This window comes from Pongo abelii, chromosome 4 (assembly GCF_028885655.2).
Source record: "Pongo abelii isolate AG06213 chromosome 4, NHGRI_mPonAbe1-v2.0_pri, whole genome shotgun sequence".
NCBI lineage: Eukaryota > Metazoa > Chordata > Mammalia > Primates > Hominidae > Pongo > Pongo abelii.
In genome coordinates this window covers 123,628,347-123,653,908 of record NC_071989.2, presented here as the reverse complement: position 1 = coordinate 123,653,908, position 25,562 = coordinate 123,628,347, and the positions used below count along the sequence as shown (strand labels likewise).

Here is a 25,562-nt window from a genome sequence, read left to right as displayed (position 1 = left end):
GCCCCGGCCGCGACGCCCCGCCCCGCCCCTAGGCGGTTGCTGGCCGCGGCCGCCGCCCTCCCCCGGCCCAATGGCGTGGCGGCACAGTCAGTGATGTGAAGCTCAGGCTTGTCCGGCCCCCGGCTCGCAGCCCATTACACCATCCGTCGCAGCAGTTGCTGCAGCCGCTGCAGCCCGAGCCGACTGAGGGCGGGAGGCAGCTCGGGTGGCGGGGCGGGGCGAACAGCGCGGCCGGATTCATTCCTGTGGGGCGCGGGGCATGGAGGAGCTGTGCGGCCGCAGGCGGAGCAGGGTGGCCCGGGCGGCGGCGGGGACAACGGTTTCCCTTTGAAGGGGACGGCCAAAGCCCAAGTGACCAGCGGCGGCGGGGAGGACTAGTCCCCGGGCAGGTAGTGGCGGCGGCGGCGGCCTGCCAGGGCTCGGGCCGGGGCCTGAGGTGCCCGCGGAAGGCCTGGGCGGGAAGGAGGGCGCCGGGGGAGCCGAAGGCGGGCAGCGGGTTGGAGGCCACAGCTTGGCCCATTGGGAGGGGGTTGTGGTCGATGGAGGAGACTGGGGAGGGGGCTGCCGTTGTTTGGAATTGGGAGAGGGGAAGATTGTGTTGGGGCGACTGTGGTTTGAGGAACCTGCGGATCATCCCTTGGCGGGGGGTGGGGGTGATCAAAATGGGGCGGGCGAAGTTAATGACTAAAAGGCAGGCGGATTTCCTGAGAGCCGTGAGTAGTTTTAAAGGAAAGAGAATCTTTCGGGGGCAGAGTTTTGGCCTTAGCCGGGGTTTGGTGTGTCCGACCTTTTTGTTCCTTCTCGAAACCCGGCCTCAGTGAGGCCTTCCAGCCTGGCGCCCTTGGCCAGCTCTCCTGCAGTTGCAAGAAAGAGAAACATTTCTGAACCCGAGTCTCCTGCCTCTTTCGGTTGTACTCTCCCTGGGCGTGTGCAAAGCAAAACTAGAACAAAGCTTGGCTGGTTAGAGCTGGAGGCGAGAAAACGGGCTGCCAGTAGTGTTTAAATTTTCCGCACATGGAGGAGACTGCCTGCGACCAGAACATTTGGGTCTCTGTGTACCCTTCTGTATTTTTCTTTACCACCTTTTCTTTGGGGGGGGGAGGGGTGTGATGGAGTAGTGCCTGAAGTATAGCTTTTATTCCTTTCTTCCCACAGAAGTGGAAATTAAGAAGTGTTTTGCCTTCTTCTATAGAAAATTAAATGCTGCTACTTTTTTTTTTCTTTCTCTAGTTTGGTGCCCTGGTTGTCAGATGTTGGAAAGCAGTAGGACGCAACATACTCTTCGTGGTTGTATCTTCGTTCTGGGGTGCAGCAATTAACATTGAACTTTGGTTCCTGTGATTCTTGCCTGTGTCGATAGAGTTAAACTGGAGCTCTGCTTTGAAAGATAAATAAAGCACAGCCTCTCAACTGGACATAAATGGATCTAAAGACAGCAGTATTTAACGCAGCTCGGGATGGCAAACTCCGGCTTCTCACCAAATTGTTGGCAAGCAAATCCAAAGAGGAGGTTTCCTCCTTGATCTCTGAAAAAACAAATGGGGCCACGCCACTCTTGATGGCCGCCAGGTATGGGCACCTTGACATGGTGGAATTCCTCCTAGAGCAATGCAGTGCCTCCATAGAAGTTGGGGGCTCCGTCAATTTTGATGGTGAAACCATTGAGGGGGCTCCCCCTTTGTGGGCCGCTTCTGCAGCAGGACATCTGAAGGTGGTCCAGTCCTTGTTAAATCATGGAGCATCTGTCAACAACACGACTTTAACTAATTCAACTCCTCTTCGAGCTGCGTGCTTCGATGGCCATTTGGAAATAGTGAAGTACCTTGTAGAACACAAAGCTGATTTGGAAGTGTCAAACCGACATGGGCATACGTGCTTGATGATTTCATGTTACAAAGGACATAAAGAGATTGCTCAGTATTTACTTGAAAAGGGGGCAGATGTTAATAGAAAAAGTGTCAAAGGTGAGTTCAGCTTCTTTGTTTTTCTAAGTGTCTACCACTTGTTTTCAGGAAGTTTGATAAATAATTATAAGCACTGGTGTTGAGTAAACCAGCATTGACAGACCTGTTTTGATTAGGTAAGTTTTCCAGTATGACTTTGTTGAGTGTTTCTCTGATGTTTGGTAATACATTGAAAAAGTGTGATAAAAGACTTCTGTTACGCTGTTAGGCAGTATTTTCTCTCTTATTTGGAGTAACTTAAAATTCTTGGGAAATGGGTTCCCCAAAGTTACAGAGCATGTTAGTGGTAGCTGATCTTAGCCTTTAGGCTAATGCTTAATCTACTTGGGAATATGGTTAAGTGTAATACATTTTTCTTAGCTTTTTGTTTTGTTTTGTTTTTTTAGAACAACCTTGGAGTAGAAATTACTATATTTATTGAGTCATGGTCTTGTTTGTTCTAGGCAGTCATTTCACTTTTTCTGTCACAGAAGGCTAGGCCAAACTGACCTGGAAGGATTAATATCAGTGGAAAGGAGAAAATCTGTTCCCTTATTCTGTATTTGTTTGTGGTCAATAGATAATCCTTTTATAAGAACATGCATTAAATATAGCAAGAGAGAAAACACATTTTTAAAACTGCTTCAATACTGAGATTGAAAAACAAGGACTAGATTAAACAGATGTAGATTTGTTGGCTAGCAACAGTGTAAACACCTTTGTCCAGAAGAAGGGCTCTGGTTTACGATTGTGTATAATTTTGGTTGATTTTAATAAACTAAAAGCAGCAAAAAGTAGTTTAGAATTTTTTTAACCCTTAAAAGCAACTGCCTTGATAGCATAATTTTGATACTTGAAAACCTTAACTTCCCTTACACGAATCTATTTATATGACAGCAAAATAATTCACTACCTAATTTTTAAAAGCTATTAAAATTTAAAAGTAGCATATAGACATGTTAAAAAAAAATCAAACAGTGTAAATTGGTTTACATTGTTGGTTTACATTTGAATAAAAAGTCTTATTCCTGATTTGCAGATCTCTAATGCGCTGACAACCACTATTTACAGTTTTTTATGTGTCCTTTTAGAGCTGGTCTATGCAAATACAAGCATACTTGTCTATGTACAAGCATACTTGTTTGTGTAACCCTCCGTCTAGTGGTTGATTACATACTTTTCTATCTTTATTTATTTATTTTTCTAACCTTGGATGTCATTCAACTCTAACACACATAGTTACCTCATTCTGTTTCATGGCTATACAGTATTTCGTTGTATGAGTGTTCATAATTTATCTAGTCTCTATTGGTTGATATTTAGGTCACATCCAGTACTTCGCTAATATAAACAATGCTGCTGTGAACATTCTTGAACAAAAATGTGTCTTTTCACACTTGTGTGAGAATAACTGTAGTATAAATACCTGTGTTTAGAATTGCTAAATCAAAGTGAATGTACATTTGCAGTTGTAATAGTGTCTGCCTTTCAGAAAGGTTAAACCACACAATTATGGGGCACTATATAGTTACTGAGCATATTTGCTGTAGATCGTATGATCTTTTATAAAAATGATACAAGTGTGATCTTTTATAAAAATGATACAAGATCATTGTGATTTTTCTGAATTTTTTTTTCCAGAGGAAGTGTAAAAATCCCACAAAATCCCAGTACTCAGGGATAATACTTCCAAAGATATTTCTGAATTTTGCGTACTGATATATGTATGCAGTTTTATATGCTGTTCTATAACCTGTTTTTTAGCTTAATAAATGTTATCTTTAATATTACCAATTATAGCTCTTTAATTTCAATAGCTGCATACTCTTCTACTGATGGAGTTTTATGTTGCTTCCAGTTTTTCAGTATGATAAAAAAATGTTTCTGTAAACATTCTTTCTAATAAGTGTTTTTGTTTGTTCCTGATTATCTTTAGAGGTGGCTTGGTAGATCAAATAACAGCATGGCTTTTTTTTTTTCTCCAAACAATTATCATTCTTTTGAAGAATGCTTGTTTTAAGACGACAAATTACTGCTGAACTAACCATGTTAGTATTGGCAATGGTTTGAAATCATGGCTGCTTGTTTAGGTTTGTTGAATTTTTTGTTTCTTTGTTTTGGGCTTTTTATTCATCAGCTTGATGTAGATATTATTGATAAACTCATATTTAAGTCAAATTGGGATATGTTTTAAACTCCTATGTTATTGGAGACATGAGAACTGGTATTACTTCCGTTATATTTTTCAAAGCTTCTTTATATACTTGTGGAGATATAGTATATGAGAGAACTCTAATATAAATAGCTCAGATTTTTTCAGCATTTTCTCCTGAGAAGCTGTGAACAGTATTTAACTTGATTACCTTTGAGCTCTTTCAAAACAATGTTCCCTTTATCACCACTATCATCTTTTAGCCTTATATGTGAGGGTATGTCTATTCTCTTTTGGCCAAACTAATTCTAAGTCATTTTTTTCCCCAGTATCAGTATCTGATATGTATGTCTTTAAAAAAACTACATATAACATGAGAAAACAATTTCATACCAAAAATTGTTTTCTCGTAACATCAACTTTATACACATACACGTGCATATAGATATTGTCACTTCATGTGCAGAATTTTTACCTTTCCATGGTATCTGTTAATTTCCATAGTGATTCTTCATGAATGTTGGAGGCACATTAAAGTACATGTTCATCCTCCTCCACTCTGATCCTGAAGCTTCACTGCTCATTCTCTCATTGGTTCTGGATTTTTTTCTATGGGTTAATGGTAACAAAAGCAGGAACCAATTGAAACTAAGGCAGGGAAACTGGAGAAGGATGTGATTTAGCAGCAAGAGAGGATTTTTCCCCACTTTTTTAGCCCCATTCAAAAAGTAGAAAAGATTAATAAGACTAGAGTTGAAATAGAATAATTCCTTAGGACATTTTGTGTGTCATTCACTGGAAATGGTTCTGAGGAAAGAAAATGTCAATACATTGCGCTTGGTCTGCTTAAAGATAAAATGCATGTGACTTTTACATTCCATTACTTTTAAACAGGCGGTTGATATTTGAACATATTATTTAACCTCTTTTCATTACTTTTTAACAGGCTATTGGCATTTTGAACATGTTTTAACCTAAGGTGGAATTCACTAATTGAGAGAGCAGTTGTTGAGTCCCTCAGTGTGCCAGGCTGTTAGACTTAGGATATACAAAGAGAAATAAGACAAGATAGCCAGTCCTTGATTCCCTGCTCTTGAGGAGCTCATGGTTTGATTGGAGAGACAGGTTCATAAGCAGATACTTAAACCACAGTATGGTAAGTGCAACAGTAGTGCTTTCTTCTATTAGATATTTGGAAATGCTTTATCCCCAACAACTTACAACCTGACGGGACAATGGTTTTCTTCTTTTCCCATGGCATTCCAAAAGGGGAGAAAATCTTTGATATATTTAGGAATACCTCTTCAGTTTAACAGTCATAGCAATTGAGTTTTGAGACAGGAGTTGGTTCCTGTTTAAGAATCTAGACTGTAAATCTGTAGTGATTAGGTGAGTCCTTCTCAGAGCTATCACAGTGATCTCAGCGCTTCATGGTTATAGTCATCTTTGGCCTCCTTTGGTTCTTTTGTTTGTGTTTTGGGGTTGTTTTTGTTTGGACTTAGAACTTTGCAGATCCAAAGTGAAGTCCTCTTCAATTCCACTTCTACACCGTAATTCTAACACAAATTGAGCAGCTAAAAGTTCTTGATTCAGTACTACAGACCAATAGAAAACTCTGTAGGCTCAGATTTGGAGACTGGCTCTAGAAGACATTCTGTCCTCATTCCTCAGTCAGTTTAGATACCCAAAGTAAATAAGTAAATTGGTAATAAGGTAATTAACATGCACTTTCTGTAGGCAAGGCATTCTGTGGGACATTTTGGAGGTTATGAGAAGATACGAGGTGTCACATTTTTAACTTATGAAGGAATAGCATAAGCAATCCATGCTATAGGATTTTAGAGCGAGTGTACTGACTAGGAATGCTTCATGGAGAAAGTAGAAGTTAAACAGGGCTTTGAATTTTGGGGTGTTAGATCTACGGACAGGTTGGGGCTTAGATCTGCAGAAAGTTTATTGGGATGTAGATCTGTAGAAGGGTTTTGGCAGTTTTGCAGGTTTAGGAAATGGCATAAGGAAAGGCACTTTGAAGAATATGCTTGGTGGGTCCAGGAATTGGAAAGTAGGCATATTTGAACTAAAAGGCACTCAGGGCTGAATTTTAAAGGACATTTAATCTAGGTACAGGAGTTGGATTTTATTTTTCATGCCAGTGAAAGTTTTTCAGCAGAGGACTAACTGGAGTGGTTTGTTTGTTTGCTTGTTTGTTTTCAGAGAAACTTATCTAACTGCATTCTACTACAACATTGTGACATCTAACCGCATTTTACTACATAGTCTTTGAGGCTAAAGACCTGGTGTTTTTACCCCATGCATTAGGAAGAGTATCTGGCCCTAAATGAGCTTGTTGAGTGGACATGTTGGATTTAAGAGAGGAAAGATTATAAGCTCCTTGATGGCAAGCACTATGTTTTATAGGCCTTTCTGTAGGGAAATAAATACATGCATGAAGACTTGAAGTAACAAAGTAAGACAGTAGTTGGACAAAAATGAATAGCACAGGTAGAATATAGGGGTTCAGAAAAGGGAGAAATCCATGTAGGCATGTGGCAAGGATTGCTAGCATTAAAAGGGTTTGAGAGAACTAGTTCAGACAGATTATTTGCCTTTTCATTATGGAAATTTTTTAACTTACACAGAGAGAATACATTGAACCACTGTGTATTCATCATCTTCAACAATTATCCATTTGCTAAAGTTTAAAAAAAGTTTCTACTTTCCTTTTGTTTTCTATAGTAGTTTAAAGCAAATCCAAGGCTTTATATTATTTCTGTCTCATAGAATGGACATTTAGAGTATAGATGTATTTTAGTCAAGGAAATGCTAAAGAAAAATCTTATTTAATTCCCCACTGTAAATGCACAAGAATCTCAAATGAGAAAATCTCCATTGTAAACTAAAAACTGTTGGTATTCAGATAGACTAAGATAATGATTGCTGTCATTCTAGGTTATTTTAGTATACTTTAGTACTATCTGAGTGTTGAAAGGTGAAGTTCTCTTTTCCTTCTTGACTTTGAAAACTCTTCTCAGCTGTTGGTTACCTCAGCACACCTACTTACAGAGAAAAATAAAAGGGGGAAGGGAGGGACTTAAAATTATACTTTATAATATATCTATATTTATTTTGATTGAGTATAATGTTTAAATAACTTACTAGTTGAATTCATTAACACTTTAATCCCAAATTATGAAGTTATTCCTGCAAGTTGCTCCGTGTTCATTCTTTTCCCCCTTGTATCCCCTGGCACACTTTTCTGTGTCCTTGGGAAGAATTAGTATCTTAGTTGGATAAACTAAGCTGTAGATGGTGTGCAAATTGAGTCCAATAGGGAAATATCCATGTGGTCCTTTGTCCCTGGAGATTGGATTTTGAACTGTGAATCCTCACAGAATTGAATAGTTTGGTGAGAATGAGTAGATCCTGAGCACTACTGCTGTTCATATTGTTCGTGGCAGTAACATGAGCTTAAGATAGAAGTTACGTTTCACTTACTGGCCTTCGGGTACAATGTAGTTCCTTCACTGCTTCATTTTTTATCAGATTTTCATTGATTGATTGATAAAATATGTTTGTTTGAAATAAAATTCAGGAAACCCAGGGCATTACATAGATTTATGCTGTTGAGGCACCAGGAATATATGTGATGGAAGATAGAAGTGGAAGAGATAGGGAGAGACCCAGATGAAAAAGTCACATGGATGCATGTCTGATCAAAACATGTCTTCCTTCTTTTTTTCCTCCCTTTGGGAAGAGCTGTGATTGAACAGGGAGTCTGTGAACTAGAGGACAGGGAATTATAATTTTGAAGTTTTCTGTCATTAGATGAGTTTTTTACACATAATTAGTTGTTTTTAGTCCTCATCCCTTAGCTCCAGTGCTCTTAGCCTTGAAAATTCTACTTAACATCAAGACTCATTTCAAATGCAATTCCTCATCTCCCTCAGGTTATAAGAATGCATCTTACCTCTTTGGATGCAGATATTTTTTAGCGTTTAACTTTGTCGTAAGCTCAAGGACCTTTATTGTTAAATTTCTGTTTGTTCTTTGCTCAGTGTCTTATACAAAGAATTAATGAAGGGAGGGCACATGGTAGTCTTGGCACAGTTTATCTTCTTTTTTTTATTTTTTTTTGAACTTCTTGAGTATCTCTCATGATAGACTACACATAGGGAAGGGAAACATTCTAAGCAGAGAATCCTTCTAGTGCTCCTTTGATACCCTAAGTTGTTTTTTTCCCTTTATCCCTTCTTACCTTCTCCATCAACCTACACCTATTAGTTATTCAGGGAATAAAATACTTGGAATCAGCATTATTGTGCAATTGAACCACACACCCCATCCTCATCTTACAAGTGGACCACCTCTGTACTCAGCCCAACCCCAGCTACAAAGTTGAGGAAGGAATGGGTTGGTGCCAAGCATAGTAGGCTGAAGAAAGAGAGATGTGAGGATTGTTTTTGTGTCTTTCCAAATAAATCTATTATAATAAAAGACCCTCTAATTGCTGCTTCTATCAGTCAAAACTTATACTTTCACCAAAAATACAATATTTTTATTTTAATTGGATTTTAAAAACAGCTTTATTGAGATAAAATTCACAAAACCACTTAAAGTGTATACAATTCAATGGTTTTTTAGTATGTTCACGGGGTTATACAACCATCACAACTATCAGCTTTTCATCACCCCCGAAAAAATCTCATATCCATTAGCAGTCACTCCCTCCTATCCCTCCTCATTCCCCTGAAACTGCACTAGTCTTAGGCAACCAGTAATCTCCTTTCTGTCTTAAGTTTACCTGTTCTGGACATGTAATTTAAATGGAATCACATAATATGTAGTCTTTTGTGAGTTGTCTTGTTTGCTTAGTGTAATGTTTTCAGGGTTCATCCATTTTGTAGCATGTATCGGTGCTTTTCTTTTTATTGCAGAATAATATTCCATTGAAATAGATATATCACTTTTATTCATTCAGCAGTTGATGGGCATTTGGGTTGTTTATACTTTTTAGCTATTCATGGAGAAGTTCTTCTGTGGATACGTGTTTTCATTTCTCTCAGGCATATACCTAGGAGTGGCATTGTTGGGTTGTATGGTAACTCTTTTAACAGGAACCGTTAAACTGTTTTTCAAAGCAGTTGTACCAGTTTACATTCCTGTAAGCAATGTAAGAAGAGTTCCAGTTTCTCCACACCCTCTCCAACACTTCTTCTTCTTCTTCTTCTTTTTTAATATAGCCATTTTAGGAAGTGTGTAGTGATACCTCATTGTGATTTTGATTTATATTTCTCCAGTGGCTAATGACGTTGAGCATTTTTTCATGTGCTTAATTCGTGTGGTTATTGGCTCTCTCTGTCTCTCTATTTTCTTTGGAGGAGTTTCTTCATTAACCTTTGCATGTTTTATAACTGGGTTATCTTTGTATTACTGAACTGTAAGAGTTGTTTATGTATTCTTATGTATGTCTTTTATCAGATATATCATTTGCAAATATTTTCTCCCATTCTGTGTTTTTTTTTTTTTTTTTAACTTTTTTGATGGTGGTGTTTATACCAATTTGGATTTTTATTTTACAAACTGATTTTTAAGGAAATTTGTGTGTCACTTATATAATGTCTTACTTAAACAAGAAAATTGTTAGGAGTAGACTGCAGAATTTACTGATACTATGCCATTTACTACGCAGGAACTTTTCCATGGATGAAACTTTGTAATCTAATTGTAAAACACAACCCTTTCCTGCTTTGGCATATGGTTAAATTTAGAGTAAAGAGGAATGATACAATTTTATTTCTATATGGTGTAAAACAGGGCTGTGACCTAGCCCTCCTTTTAAATTTATGTTCATATGACTTGATATTGCTATTAGATATATTAGCTATGTGGCAAGTATCTGTATACCAAACAAGAAAATAAGATTCCTTCTCTATTTTCTAGCTACTCAAGGACCAGCAGCATAGGTATCACTTGGATCCAGCCCAGATGATCTGAATCAAAATCTGCATTTTATTATGATTCTCTGGTGATTTTATACATGAACGTTTGAGAAGCACAGCTTTATTTGACTTATGCTAAACACAGACACACAACTTGAAATACATGAGGAATTTACAAATGGCAGAATCTACTGAGTTGTTATTGCTAGAAAAAGCAATTTAAATTAAAGATATTTTGTGTTTGTTAAATATTTTGCAGTCCTTAGGAGGACATTTTTGTTTTTTTAAAAAGAGCAGTAAATTCTGTCTACTCCATGAGGGTGGTTTAGAAACTGACTTGATCCTGGTGAATCTTGGTAATTTTATCCAAATTGAGATATTTATATGTTATGTTGAAGCTCTTTTATGATTTAGGTGGTTGGTTGGTAACAATCACTTGCCCTTATCAAACTCAAAACATTTGGTTTGGACCCAGATAATTCTTAGGCCTCTAACTAGTTCTTCCTCAAAATATAGCTATGTTTTTGGGTTACCTAATTTGAAAAAAGTGTTGATTCTATTCCTAGGCACCTAAGCTTCACAGTTGAACATGAATTTTTAATGTCTTACCTGCTATTAAAAGATTACAGGTGTCTTTAAAATTAACAGCAGTGAAGATTGGCACTTCAGATGCTTCTTGAGGAATACTACCACCCTTTAATGCAGGAGCACTTACCATAGTTTCCTGACCTTAATATTCATCCCAGAAGAATCCCAGGGAAAATGGCACTTTTCATTCTTCCAGATTTTCTTAGCATTGTTTTTGTGTTAAATTATGACTTTGAAAATTAATGTATTCGTATCATAATATTTTCGCTTTCTAGAGAAATGCTTTAACAGAATTAATACTTAATGTTGTGCCATTAACCTGATTTCTAAGAAATGCCTATTTAACAAACATGTCTTTTGAGAAATCATGAAATTTTTTTTTTATGAATTCAGTGCCAGAATATTTTTTTTCTCCAAATGAACTTTTTCTTAATCAGGCATTGAGAATTATTTAATATAATATGTTTTTCTTTTTCTCTTCCTTTTTTTTCTTTAGCCAAAGGTAAATTCATTACATTTCATTGCTGCATATCCTTAATTTCATCTCAGATTCCTGGTAGTATTTATTTTTGAACTTTGTGTTGTTTTATTTTTCATTGTCTTTCTCATTCTGAGAATGCAAAAAGAAGACATGATGTGGAGATGGAAAATCTTTGGGAAGTACGATCACTGTGTTATGGGAATGTTTTTAAAGGGCCTATGTAACCAAGAGAAAAATCTTGAGCTAAATCTATAGTACTTGCCATATATTGTTATGCACCAAAACTTTAAATCAATTATGTTAACTAGCAAAAAAGAAAATATGATTTTAATGATCTTTGGCATGTAACAGTACATACTAGTCACAAGACCGTGGTAACTCACTTTTTTAATTTGGCTTGTTATACTTTTTCACAAAAAATTACATTTAATACTTATAGCATATCTAACACTTGAAAAAACTGACAAAGCAAAATATTTACAGTAAATTTAACAAACTGGTTATCATTTTATAAAGTGCTTATACAGAGAAAGCCAGATTAATCTCAGAAACTGAAACATAGACATGTCATAAAAGAAAATAAAGTTTATAAACAGATATGAGAAAATATTCTATTTACCAAGGAATAGAGGTAATATAAATTAAAAAGTTAATTTTAGTAGTAGAAAGAATACTATAAAGTGGAACTTTGAACAATTTTTATAATCCCATTGATAGTGAATTGAAGATGTGTATTAAGCCATCACACATTTGTGATTCTATTTTAGGTAGGCGTTAATTTTTTTTGTCATTTGTTTATTGACTTATTTAAATGCAATAAAATTCATACTTTTTAGGGTACAGTACTGTAATTTTTGACAAACATATACTACTTATTTATTAAAGGTAAGAACAAAAATGTCCTTCATGCTCTTTTGCATTAAACCCCTCTCCTAGCCCCCAGCCCTTGCCAATCACTGCTCTGTTATCTGTCCTTATAGTTTTTTAAGCATTAATTTTAATAGTAAAAATTCTGAAGCAGTGCAGATGTCCATCAACGGGGAAATGTTTATGTAAAGTATGACTTGCTCCCTTGCTTGAACTTTCACCATAAAACCATTAAGAAGGATTATGTAGAATCTGTGTAATTACAGAAACTATGCAGACGATGTAATAACACATGACAGAATGCCCAAGATGTAGGTAAAAAGCAGGAAACAGTTATATATGTACTGATTATAATTTTGTCAAAGCATACTATATAAAAAGACTTGGAGAAATGACACAAAAGTTATAATTGCTTTAAGATCATGCCTTTTTTTTTTCCTCTGTTTTCTAAGCTGTAAGTAATAATGCTCTAGGCTATAATTAAAAAACTTACCTTTAGGGCATTCCAGGGCAGAAAAGTGTAGCGGTTATACACTTAACCTGTTAGAGTAATTTAAAAGATCTCCTTCTAGGATATTACTTTTTGAACTTACTTTGTCTGCAAAAGCTAAGATTGAATTACTTTTTGTGATATCAAATATTAAAAATTTAGAATCTACCTTAGCTTTAGCAGGTTGCTAGTTGCTTCTGGGATATAAAAGAAATGTAGGATCTGTATACTTTAAGAATAGACTGTTTAGGTAAGAACTTATTTGTGAAGCAGTAGCATTATACTAGTGTAAGGTATTATAATAGTAGATGTTATGTGAATAATTATTAGGATGACTCATATATTTATTCACCAGGCATTCTCACGATGATAAAATTGATATGATAAAACCAAGAAAACCTCTTTAAGCAGTTGAAATTTCTAGTGAAATTTGAAGGACAAGAAGTTAAAATGGTAAAGAACGAAGTGCTTTATAGGAAAATCAAGAACAGAGGCACAGAGGTAGAAGTGAACAGGGCTGTTTGTTCCTGGTGCTGGGAGAAGTGCTTAGGATGGAATAATGTGAAGCATAAGCAGAATTTCTCCCTTGTGTGTGGGAGTTGCAGACAATGTCTTCTGGGTTAGAGCAGGTTTGGCAAACTATGGCCCAGGGTTCAAATCCAGCCCACCCCATTTCAGTACTGCCTGAGAGCTAAGAAAGGTTTTTGCATTTTTGTAATGGTTGCGAAAGAAATCAAATGAAAAATATTTTATGACACATGAAAATCAAATTTTAGAGTACATAAGTAAAAGTTTTGTTGGGAAACAGCTATATCCATTAATTTAACATACTACCATAGCATATTTCATGGTACTTGGCGGAGTTTAGTGGTTACAACAGAGACCTTATAGTTTGGAAACCTAAAATGCTATCTGGCCTTTTACCGGAAAAGTTTGCCAGTCCCTGAGTTAGATGCACAGGGAATCATTCATTCCAGAGATAATGAGAAATGAAGCTAAAGAGATAAGGTAGGGAAATATTTGTTAGTCTTTTAAAATACATATCCTTGAATATCCAATATTAAACTTTACTGCACATAATGTTTTCTGAAACTGTAGATTTCTTCCTCATTGCTCTCTCCACACAGATAGTGCTTTGAGAATCAATGATGTAGAATTTTGAAGGCCATTTCAAAGATTGTCTGCTTTTCCTTAGAGAAAGTGTGAAAGTTTTTTGAGTTGGAAAGTGATGTGATTGGTTGAAGTTCTATTATGAAGTTTGGTTTTATATTAGATATAATTTATTCATTGAGGTTTAATATGACTGGCATTTAAAATATGACCTTAGAAATGAGTAGTACACTGAGTTGGCAGTTGGGAGACAGGAGTTTATGTTTTCCCACTAAATTCTCTTTTCTATTTGTATGTAGAATGAGTTTATCACCTCTACCTTGCAAAGTTATTAATATAAGATTAAAAGGGGGCAACAGTTAAATAAAATGTGGGAATATAAAAAAATGCTGTATTCGCATACTTATCCCTTTTTTCATTAATTTTTTTTTTACTGTTTGCTTCTTCTTTCTCTAATGTAATTTACTGTTTTTTCTTGTAACTTCTTTAGATGGAAACTTAGCTATTTAAAAAATAAGCCTTTTTATCTAATTTGTTATTTAGTGTTTTTATGATCACCCAGTTAAAAAAATTTTCTGATTTTCATTTGGCCTCCTTCTTTGACCGACGAAGCAAGTGAATATTAAAAATTCAAATAGACAGGTTTTTCTAGTTGTCTTTTTGTTTTGTATATCTAACTTCATTCATAAGTGGACTTAGAACGTACTCAGTGACCTCAGTCCCTTGACATTTGTTGAGACTTGCCTTACGGCCGAGAATATGGTCAATATTTGGATATGCTCCCTGTATCCCTGGGGGCAAAATTGTTTTCTATGGTTGTTGAGTGCCATGTTCTTTTATTTATGCCAGTTAAATCAAGTTTGTAATGTTCAAATCTTCATCCTTACTGGTTTTGGTCTTCTAAACTGAGAAAGATATGTTTAGATGTACTAATGTTTGCAGATTTGTTTGCTTTCCTAGTAGTTCTGTCGATTTTTACTTTACGTAACTTAATTCTCTGTTATTAGGTGAAAACAAGTTTAAAATTATTATATCTGTATATTTTGAATTTTTTAACATTATAAAATATTTCCTTTTTTCGCTAATTATGTATTTTGCATTAAAGTCTACTTTCATATTTTAATATCAGACAGCTTCTTAATATTTAGCTTTTGCAAAGGACATTTTTTTCCCAACCTTTCACTTCTAAAGATCATTTTCTACCCATATATTTAAGGTGTGTCTTGTAGGCAGTGTGTCTTGAGTTTTCTTTTCATCTTCAGTCTGACAGTTTTTGTCTTTTAAGTTTTTGTCTTTTCTTTGTATCTTCAGTCTGACAGTTTCTGTCTTTCAAATGTTTAAATTAAACATTTAGTTTACTTACATTTAATGTAATTACTGATATTTTTGGATTTTCATCTCCTGGGTACTTTTCTGATTTTTATTTGTCCTGCCTGTTTTGTGTTCCTCCGTCTTCTTTTTTGCCACCTTTTGGATTATTATTTCATTTTTTTCTATATGTTAGAGAAAATGTAGTTATATGCATACCCTCTATTATTTTAGTAGTTATTCTAGATAGCATTACTTTGACTTATCAAAGGCTAACATAAATTTCTAATTTTATATCTTTACAAGAAAAAGATCTTAGAACACGTTAACACCAATTACCCTCCTTAATTTCCTGGTATTGCTGTCAAGTGTTTTATTTCTATGTATGTATTTCAAGCCCTACAAGATACTATTTTTAAAATCAGTATTTATTTAGATGTACTCACAAATTTACCCTTTTTGTTGATGTTTTTGCCTATATCTCCAGGCTTCCATGTGGCTCATCTTCCTTCTGCCTAAAGAACGCCATATAGTATTTAGATCTGCTGGTAATAAATATCTTAATTTTTTCCTTTTCATTTCTTTATTCCTGAAAGGGTTCTTTATTTGACATTTATTCTTGATATGGGTATAGAATTCTAAGCTGGCAGTTACTTTTCTTTCGTGCTTTTAAATATCGTTTAATGTCTCCTAGTTTCTGTTGTTCCTGATGAAAACTTTGCTGTCAGATTGTTGCTCTTTTATAGGTCATTTCCATTCATTCTCTTGTTTTAAGATTTTTCTCTTTGTCCTTAGTTTTCAGCAGTTTTGCTGTGTTGTATGTCAATGTGTTTTTCTTTTTATTTATCCTTCTTGGAGTTTGTAAAACCTACTGAATTTGCAGTTTAAGCTTTCATCAGCTTCTGAAAATTCTTGGACTTTATCTTTTCTTAAATATTGCTTTGGGACCCATTTTTTTGCTCTAGAATTCTGGTTTTGAGTATGTTAACAATATTCTGACATTGTTCCCTCTTTCTCTTATAGTCTCCATCTTTTCTGTTCTTTTAGCACTCCCTGCTTCTTTCCGTATATTTTCATCTGACTTACCTTCCAGTTACTAATTCTCTATTCAGCTGTGTGTAAATCCACTTTTAAAGCCACCCACCGAGTTTTTCAGTTCTAGAATGTCTACCTGAATTTTTAGTTTCCAGTTTTCTGTTGAATTCTCAATTTTAAAAAACTCCTCGGATATGCTAAGCATAGTTATTATTTGAAAATCTGTGTTGATAAACTGCATTATCTGGGTCTCCTGTTGGGCTTTTCTGTCACCTCTTTATTTCCGTTGTTTTTTGTGTTATGGTTCCTTATTTTCTTTTCATTATTTTTAATTGGATAACAAGCATTACATATGAAAAATATAAATAATTTGAACCCTAGTATGATAATATCTTCCTCTAAATAGTATTTATATTTGCTTCTGGCTTTTAATTATGTATACTAGCAATCCTGGATTATTTTAAATCAATAATGAGATGATCTTAAATTAGATTTAAGTTTTTGTGATAGCTAGTCTATTTGCAGTTAACTTTAACTCCCTAGGGTTAAAGTTGGAGCTTTAACCCAAAGTGTGGGGAATTTTCTAAGTTCCTTTCTTAGTAGGCTGTAGGCTCCACTTTTCCCCTCTATCCCTGCAAGGCTGTCAGAAGTTCTGCTCAGTTTTTCAGCTAGCTCTTCCAGAATTGGTGGAGGCCACTGTGGGAAAGCTGCCTCAAATTCTGGACTTGACCTTTCTAGTTTTTTCTTCTCCTGCATATTGTCCCCTTGTTATGTCTTAAATCCTGTCAAGCAGATTTTTAAAAATAAGTTTTTCAGCTTTTTAGTTGTTAGTGGCAGGGCGATCATGTTACATTATCTCTGCCATTACCGGATGTGAAAGTCTTCCTTATTGTTTGTTTTTTTAAAGCTATTTTTTTTCTTCTGGTATGTGGGTGTATTCAGAATAAATATATTTTGTATTTTTTCAATAAATACAGAAATATAGTTCATTAAATTGGCTTTTGCTACCTTTTTTTTTTTTTTTTTCTGAGATGAAGTCTCGCTTTGTCACCAGGCTGGAGTGCAGTGGCGTGATCTCTGCTTACTGCAACCTCCACCTCCCAGGTTCAAGTGATTCTCCTGCCTCAGCCTCCCAAGTAGCTGGGACTACAGGCGTGTGCCACCACGCCCAGCTAATTTTCGTGTTTTTAGTAGAGACAGGGTTTTACCATGTTGGCCAAGATTGTCTTGATCTCTTGACTTCATAATCTGCCTACCTCAGCCTCCCAAAGTGCTGGGATTACAGGCGTGAGCCACCGCGCCTGGCCAGCTTTTGCTACATTTTATTCTTGATTTTGTGCTACTCTAAATAGAGAAAAGTGCCATCTAAGCCATTTCTTTATATTCAGATTTCTCTTATATTGCCTATTTCTTAGAAAAACATGTATTGAGAAAAACTCCTCAATACAAAACAGTGTTTAAAATATACTTGGTATAGTAGTCATGTTTAATTGAAATTATTTTAAACAAATGAACATCGATAGTCAGAAGTTCTGGGCTCTTTCAGTGCTTGGTTAGCTTACTCATTGTTAAAACATTTTATCAAACACTATTTCGTTGTAGACCATTGAAATCTTGGGTCAGAATAATTATATAGTCCTTGTAGATATCATAGAAGACTAAACAGGATAAACTTGTGGAAAGACTCAATATTTCATATAATAACTTGTTTTTTTCTAACTTTAGTTACAAAGTAGATTTATTTGAAGTATTCAGGTTTAAAATACTTTCTGGTACACATGCTATGTTGGGCATCCCCAAAGCCACCCCCAAATTTGGAAGTAACTCACCATACAACTGTACTCATAGGTAAGATTTATTACTGTAATGTCATAAGGACATGCAGCTGAATTATGAGGGGTAAAGGCGCAGGTGAGGTGTAGAGAAATCTTTTTGTAGGTGTTTTTATGCTTTATTCCTCTTGTGAGGGGTGACATAGAGCATATTCTTCCCCAGTAATGTAAATACGTATGTGTCATTTTTCTACCAAGGAAAACCCATGACAGACCCAGTGCTCAAGGTTTTTAGTGGGGGCTGGTCATGTAGGTACCCTTTGCCTAGCTCATACCCAAAATTTTAGACTCCCAGAAGGAAACCAAACATTCAGCCTAAACTGCATTGTTCGTACAAACAGTTTAGGTACAGTGAGACACCCTTATCATTTAGGGAAAGTTTTAGATCAGTATAGAGAACTGTTTACCAGCCAGGTTCCCAGCTACCAGCCAAAGGTCTAACCTTGCAAGAAGGTTTTTCTAAGGATAGTGGTCTCAGCCTGCCATGCTACCTCTTTTCTACAGACATGCCTAAAATGACTGACTGTTGAAATTTTATGTAAACATTGTATGTAAATACCAGAGGTCGGCATGATAATTCCTATTTTGACGATTAGTAGAATGTTTATCATTAAACTTAGCTAAAATACCTGATGTTTCCGATGTCTTAATATGTTTCATACAGGCTTTTACTAATGTGCCAGCGCCTGTTGTCAGTTTTAATCTGTGTGTGGGAAGAAAAGGACAGTGTTAGAACATTTAGTACAGCTATAAAGAATGTTTAAAAAGTTAAATTATAATAGGAAATAATCCATTATGAAAGGACACTTCAGATATCGCCTTTTAAAGTTCATATTGAAGCACCCACATATTATTCAGATTCCATGAATTTGTTTTTCTTACGAGAGCTTTTTGGGGAAAGTCCTTTGTTACCAAGAATTTTGGCTAAGACAGTTGAAATTCAACTTGGCAATCAGAAATAAATATTGAAAAAATAATTTATGACTACTATTAGAGTCAAAATGAAGAATCTTAGATATATTAAAGACCAGTCTGGCCGGGCATTGTGGCTCACACCTGCAATCCCAGCACTTTGGGAGACTAAGGGAGGAGCATTGCTTGAGCCCAGGAGTTTAAAACCAGCCTGGGCAACATAGCAAGACCTGGTCTCTAAAGAAAAAAAAAGACCAATTCCTTGTTTATAAATGTGGAAACTGACCTGGAAGTTAAGTGACTTGTCAGTAAAATGGTGAATATCTGGTTATTTGTATTCTATCCATTTTTAGATCATAAAATGTGCACTTTAAAACATTAATGAAAAATACCAAGAGACCATGGATTAGTTTGAATTTCTTCTGGTGACTTTGGATGTCTTTTTATACCTAATTTGGTCATGTCATTTATTCAATAAGTTTAATATCAGATACTAGTTTTGGGTACTGGGGGAATTTTTTTTCTCGTTTGTAAACCAAGTATGTCCTACTTAGGAGCTTAAAGCTGCCTGCTTTTCTTTAGGTTCTAAAGTGCATATACATTTTACATTATATTTTGGTCCCTCAATGTATGTTATTTCTTTTTTCTCTCTCTCTCTTTAAGGTAATACTGCATTGCATGATTGTGCAGAATCTGGAAGTCTGGACATCATGAAGATGCTTCTAATGTATTGTGCCAAGATGGAAAAGGATGGTTATGGAATGACTCCCCTTCTCTCAGCAAGTGTGACTGGTCACACAAATATTGTGGATTTTCTGACACACCATGCACAGACCAGCAAGACAGAACGTATTAATGCTCTAGAGCTTCTGGGAGCTACATTTGTAGACAAAAAAAGAGATCTGCTTGGGGCTTTGAAATACTGGAAAAAGGCAATGAACATGAGGTACAGTGATAGGACTAATATTATTAGTAAACCAGTGCCACAGACACTAATAATGGCTTATGATTATGCCAAGGAGGTGAACAGTGCAGAAGAGCTAGAAGGTCTTATTGCTGATCCTGATGAGATGAGAATGCAGGCACTATTAATCAGAGAACGTATTCTTGGTCCTTCTCATCCTGATACCTCTTACTATATTAGATATAGAGGCGCTGTCTATGCAGACTCTGGAAATTTCAAACGATGCATCAACCTATGGAAGTATGCTTTGGATATGCAGCAGAGCAATTTGGATCCTTTAAGCCCGATGACCGCCAGCAGCTTATTATCTTTTGCAGAACTATTCTCCTTTATGCTACAGGATAGGGCTAAAGGCCTGCTGGGTACTACTGTTACATTTGATGATCTTATGGGCATACTTTGCAAAAGCGTCCTTGAAATAGAGCGAGCTATCAAACAAACTCAGTGTCCAGCTGACCCATTACAGTTAAATAAGGCCCTTTCTATTATTTTGCACTTAATTTGCTTGTTAGAGAAAGTTCCTTGTACTCTAGAACAGGACCATTTCAAAAAGCAGACTATATACAGGTTTCTTAAGCTGCATCCAAGGGGAAAGAATAACTTCAGCCCTCTTCATCTGGCTGTGGACAAGAATACTACATGTGTAGGGCGGTACCCTGTTTGTAAATTCCCATCTCTACAAGTTACTGCGATATTGATAGAATGTGGTGCTGATGTGAACGTCAGAGACTCAGATGACAACAGTCCCCTGCATATCGCTGCTCTTAACAACCATCCAGACATCATGAATCTCCTTATTAAATCAGGTGCACATTTTGATGCCACAAACTTGCACAAACAAACTGCTAGTGACTTGCTGGATGAGAAGGAAATAGCTAAAAATTTAATCCAGCCTATAAATCATACCACATTGCAGTGTCTTGCTGCTCGTGTCATAGTGAATCATAGAATATATTATAAAGGGCATATCCCAGAAAAGCTAGAGACTTTTGTTTCCCTTCATAGATGATAACTTGACTGTATTTTAGCACTGTTAAAGCACGAATTGGTAACAGTTGTTTCATAAATGAGCACTGTTGTGATAACACCAGCATTCATTTAGCTTGATTGATATCGTCGTGCTCTCATTGGCTAAAGCATTATAAGCATCAAATTTAGAACATTGGTTTCCCAATATTTAATATAAATATACCATATAATATATTGTTTGTGAATTATTGAGAAATGTAACATTCAGATTTCTAAAATTGTCTGCCAAAGGCTTATTCATTCTGGTTTTGTTTGCTGTTGGGTGTTTGGGGCAGAGTTAACCATTTTTCCATGGTGTCTTTATACTTTACTGGTTTGTGAATTTTATACGATTGAAAGTCTTTTTTTCTTGCTTCTTTCTTCTCTTCTCAAGTTTCTCCCCTGTTTCTACTTTATTTTTTGTCCTAATCATTTCTACTACAGTTTTTTCCTTATGGACCCATACTAGGTTGTACAAACTTTAAGGACTTGTTACCATTTGCAGTTACCATAAGTGCTTTATCTTCTCTATGCACAGGCTTAAACTTGACTGTTGTATGTTAGCATATTTTCTATGCAGCAGTTGGTCAACTTCAACTCAAAACACTGTTTTCTTATGTTTGTTACGAACTTAATTTTTTGAAAGTACTCTGTAGCATGACAATTTTTAGAGCTGCAGTTTAGCTATTTTAGCTCAAGCTTTTTTGTTTGTTTTTTTCTTCATTTTCTTCACATCTGAGGTTTCTTTCTCTAATCCACTGAAATTATTGTGTGCTAAATTTGGGAAACAGATCTATTCTAACTCATTAACCCAGTTGAAATTTAGGTCTGTCATCTTAATATATCATGCAGTAAAAGGAAGAATCTTTTTAAAGTGACCCACCTTTCATGCTGCTCCAGCATTGTCCTGCTTGTGCTGATGGTGTGATTAGGTGTAGAGAATTTGCTTAAATTTAACTTCAAAGTTTATCACACAGCTTAATGAGTCACATTGAAATATTCAGTAATTGAACTGCAAATCACTTTTAGTTACAAAAAGAGCTAAAGCATGTCAGTGGCATGATGCTTGCCAAGCCAGATCTAGGCATCTAGGATAATTAAGGTATTTTAGTACGCAATTTACTGCCATAATATCAAAGGTCAGTAACAGTGTTTTCTTTCTTTCTTCAGGCTTACGTATACCTTTAAAGATAACTTGCATGAATTACTTTGATTACTTTGGTCTCAATTATTTGTCACCCTAGTTAAACATGAAAGGTTGCAGTGCTTCCTGTTCCCTTACTGGAAGTTAGCTTTTTCTTTTCCCTTCCTTTCTTCCTTTCTTTCTCTCACTCTTTCTTTCTCTTTCTTTTTCTTTCTTTCTTTCTCTCCCTTCCTTCCTTCCTTCCTTCCTTCCTTCCTTCCTTCCTTTCTTTCTTTCTTTCTTTCTTTCTTTCTTTCTTTCTTTCTTTCTTTCTTTCTTTCTTTCTTTCTTTCTCTTTCTTTCTTTCTTTCCTTTTCTTTCTCTTTCTCTCTCTCTCACAGATTTGCTAATGCCACAGAAAGGGCTCTTTTAACTTGAAGATAAGTGAAAAGTACTAAAAAAGATTCAGGTAATTATCATTCAGCACTTTATTGTAATTCAGAATAAAATTTATGATGGCATATTTGCCCTGCAAATGTCTTAATGAAGTTGTTCTGAATAAAAAGCTCCTTATTGATTTGAGAAAAACTCAGTTTACCTGTGAGTTTAATGAGCTGGATCACTCACTTGGATTTTTGTGTTGACATTTTATTCTGAGGGTTGATGTTACACTATTTAAGGAGTCATCAATGCAAACAGTCACATTAGGTTTGTCATCATCTTTAGTCAGTAAAAACCTTGTAATGAAGAGTAGTAAATAAACAAGAGAACATTAGACTTTTTGGTTAAATAATTGAGATTTAATTTTTAAAAGATATTCTTACTTATTTGCTAGGTTGTAAATTTGATTTCACCATTAAGAAAAGGTAAATTGGATATAAATGAACGCTCTCCAACTTTTTGATGAAGAGGTTTTACTATCTCTTGTTGTGGGAAAATTTGATGAAGTATTTGAACTGTCACGTATATTAAGAATACTTTGTGATTTAGACCAATATTCTAGAAATATCAAATGTCAGTGTCTTGAAATCATCTGCCTCTAACTTTGTGGTATAAGAATTATATATGAATAAGCTATTATTTTTATAAAGGAAAACTTTGCCATTATAGTAAATTACATTAGTTGATCTCGATAATTTGAGGATAACAGATGATAACTGAATTTTGAATTGATTTAGTATTTCCTCCTCCTCTTTGGGGGCTGGATGGGAGGGCTTACATGCTCTTAGAGTGAGGCACATCTCACTGTTTTGCAGCTGAATTTGAATTGTGCAACTCCTGTGTAAAGTAAGGATTTCTTTAAATAGCATTTTTGCACCACTAAAAATAGATAACTTAGAACTCAGTCTTGATAACTAAAATGACTTATTTCGCTTAGAATACATTTCTCCCTTCTCTGCCATCTCCACAAATGCCATTGGGAGGTTTTGAAAAACCAGTTAATTTAATAGCTCAAAATTGTCCCTGATTTTATTTTCTTTTAGGGAAAATTGTTTCATAAATGTGACACAGATAAAGCCTTTGTCAGAAAGTATTCTCAAAATTATGAGATGGATTATAATAAAATACTTAAATTTGTGTTATTTTTTGAACCACAGATGAGTAAATCTAATAATGAACCAATTACACTCGTGAGTCTAACTAAACTGTACACTGTAGCATGGTGTTATTGACTGGAGTTAATGTGTAAGTTATTAACATTTCTATGGAAATGCCCTTTTGGGGCCTCCTGAATTTTAGATGTTCCACTGTTTTGATCATTTCTATAAAAGAAATGGTCATTTTACTCAGATGCCAGTCTACTTTATAAAAACAAATGGATTATAGACTTAAAAATAGTCATTTTTCTTATTCATAAATCTGACAGGCATAAACCCAAATCAAAGATAATTTGGTGCCCATTATGAATTTGAAGTTAAGTGATAGCTCACTTGTAAAGTGACTACCTTAATGTGTATAGAGACCCCAGTCTACTATGATTTGGGAAAATTGTTTAGCTTATATGGGAAAAGTAGCTCTTTAAAAATCATATTGCCCAACAGAAACCTTAGGCTGAATTTACAGGTATGATAATTTTTGTAATTAATTTTCTTAGAATTGTGCAGGTTGGATGAGATAATGACATACTCTTTTACACTGTAACAGCAGCATTATTGCCTAGAACTTTAACCATTTTAGAGTTAGATACTAAGGAAACAAACTAATTGGTCATCATCATTTTCTTTTTTTCTTTTTCTTTTCTTTTTTTTTTTTTTTTTTTGCCCTTATGTGTCACTAAACAACTAGTTTCTCTCCCTTTTGTCAGTTCCCATTGTGTATTTTTTCAAAAGAAGTACTGTATTCGGATGCCAGCTAATAAATTGTCACACAATGGAAAATCATATGCCACAACATTCATTGTAAGGTTTAATAAAATTAAATTTGCACCAAATTTAAGTGTATTCTTATTAACTCTTAATACTTGATTGGTATTATCCTAATGCAAATGATAGTAAACTCCTGTTTCAGAAAAACTTAATTGATAATTTGTAGCCAGTTAAAACTTAAAAGATAGGATTTATTGTTAATACTTCTATGTAAGTATGATTTATGTACAGTTTATTCTAAATTCTTTTTCTAGTAGAGATCACAGAAACTAAAGATGTGGGGAGACTTTTGTTGTCAACTGCGTAAGAGAAGGGATGCCTTTAATTCTTGTTTTTTAATCGGTTTGCTATGATCAGAAGTATATCATAAATATATTACTATGAATGCAAGTTTTATACGTTTGTTTGCCATCACTTTTCATTTGTAAAATCTAAGTAGTCATTGTTTCTTTTTATGTTTAACTTGCCTAATACAAAAGGTCTAGTTGAGTCAGAAAATGAAATGGCTGTAATTTCTAAACTCCAAGCGTAAATTGAAATCTCCAGTTTTATGGGTTTTTCCCTTTTGAATTGTTAATATCCCTTATTCGTGACAAGTATAGGCTTTGTCTTCCTTTGACTGGGACCTTTTAAACATTAGTCTTCTTTACCCTTGGTCTTGTGGTTCTATGGTTGTCTGCACTACCACCACCAGTATTTAAGAGGACTCTTACCAAATTTATAAGTAAAAGAATATTGTATGTTTAAGGCTCTAAATAAGAAAAAGTCTTAGTATGTCCTCAAGTTACTCTATTTCTTCAAGATACTTTATTTCATTTTTTTAAATCTCTGTACTAGTGGATAGAACGTTCTTTGTTGAGAAGTTTGGGGCTGTGGGAGTTAAGTGAAGTCATTGATTCCTGGGTTCCGTGTTACTTTATTGCATGTTTTTTTGTAAAGCTCTTTTAAATAAGATTTTGTCTCATAAAATTACAGCTTTATATAATTATGTCAATTTAATTGATTTTTCTAATATATATACATCTGTTTTCAAAAGTGAAATAATACACTTCCCTACCTTGAAAAAATTGAAAACCCTAGGATTGGTATCTATTTTTAATATCTTTTCATCCTTATAATTGTAGATTATGCAACTATAAAAGATACTTGTAGTAGTACATAGTTGTTCTAAAACCTAGTATCTTAGGTATGTTTTCCTTTTTTCTTTTTCTCATGTTGAATCTTAAGTTTTTTCAAGACAGAAATTCTTAAAGTAGTAGTAGCTAAAATTTGGTAAATTATGAAAGTGGAATTAAGTCACGAATGAATTTAAATAAGTGTGATCGGTATTATATACTGGAAAGTTGAGGGAAAATTAGGCATATTCCTCATGCTCTTTCAGAGTAATCTTTCACACACACAAAAAATAAGCCTGCATTGTATGCCACTAGGCAACAATATCTTT

At 35.2% G+C, this 25,562-nt stretch overlaps 1 protein-coding gene and 1 long non-coding RNA gene across 3 annotated transcripts; both read left to right on the top strand.

Moving 5' to 3' along the window:
• On the top strand, window positions 1–24,183 carry FEM1C (fem-1 homolog C). 2 transcript variants are annotated; one of them, XM_009240966.4, is made up of 3 exons: window positions 1–389; window positions 1,231–1,964; window positions 19,321–24,183. In XM_009240966.4, the coding sequence occupies exons 2-3, from the start codon at window positions 1,421–1,423 to the stop codon at window positions 20,628–20,630; spliced, it is 1,854 nt and encodes a 617-aa protein (XP_009239241.1). In that variant the 5' UTR covers window positions 1–389; window positions 1,231–1,420; the 3' UTR covers window positions 20,631–24,183. The 2 variants fall into 2 exon arrangements, with proteins under 2 accessions (XP_009239241.1, XP_054411813.1); XM_054555838.2 differs by lacking the exon at window positions 1–389 and adding an exon at window positions 686–1,047.
• Window positions 1,971–19,304, top strand: LOC129047232 (uncharacterized). Its single transcript, XR_008525443.2, has 3 exons — window positions 1,971–11,178; window positions 11,940–11,988; window positions 15,366–19,304. It is a non-coding gene; the product is annotated as an uncharacterized LOC129047232 (long non-coding RNA).
• Window positions 24,184–25,562: the final 1,379 nt, after the last annotated feature.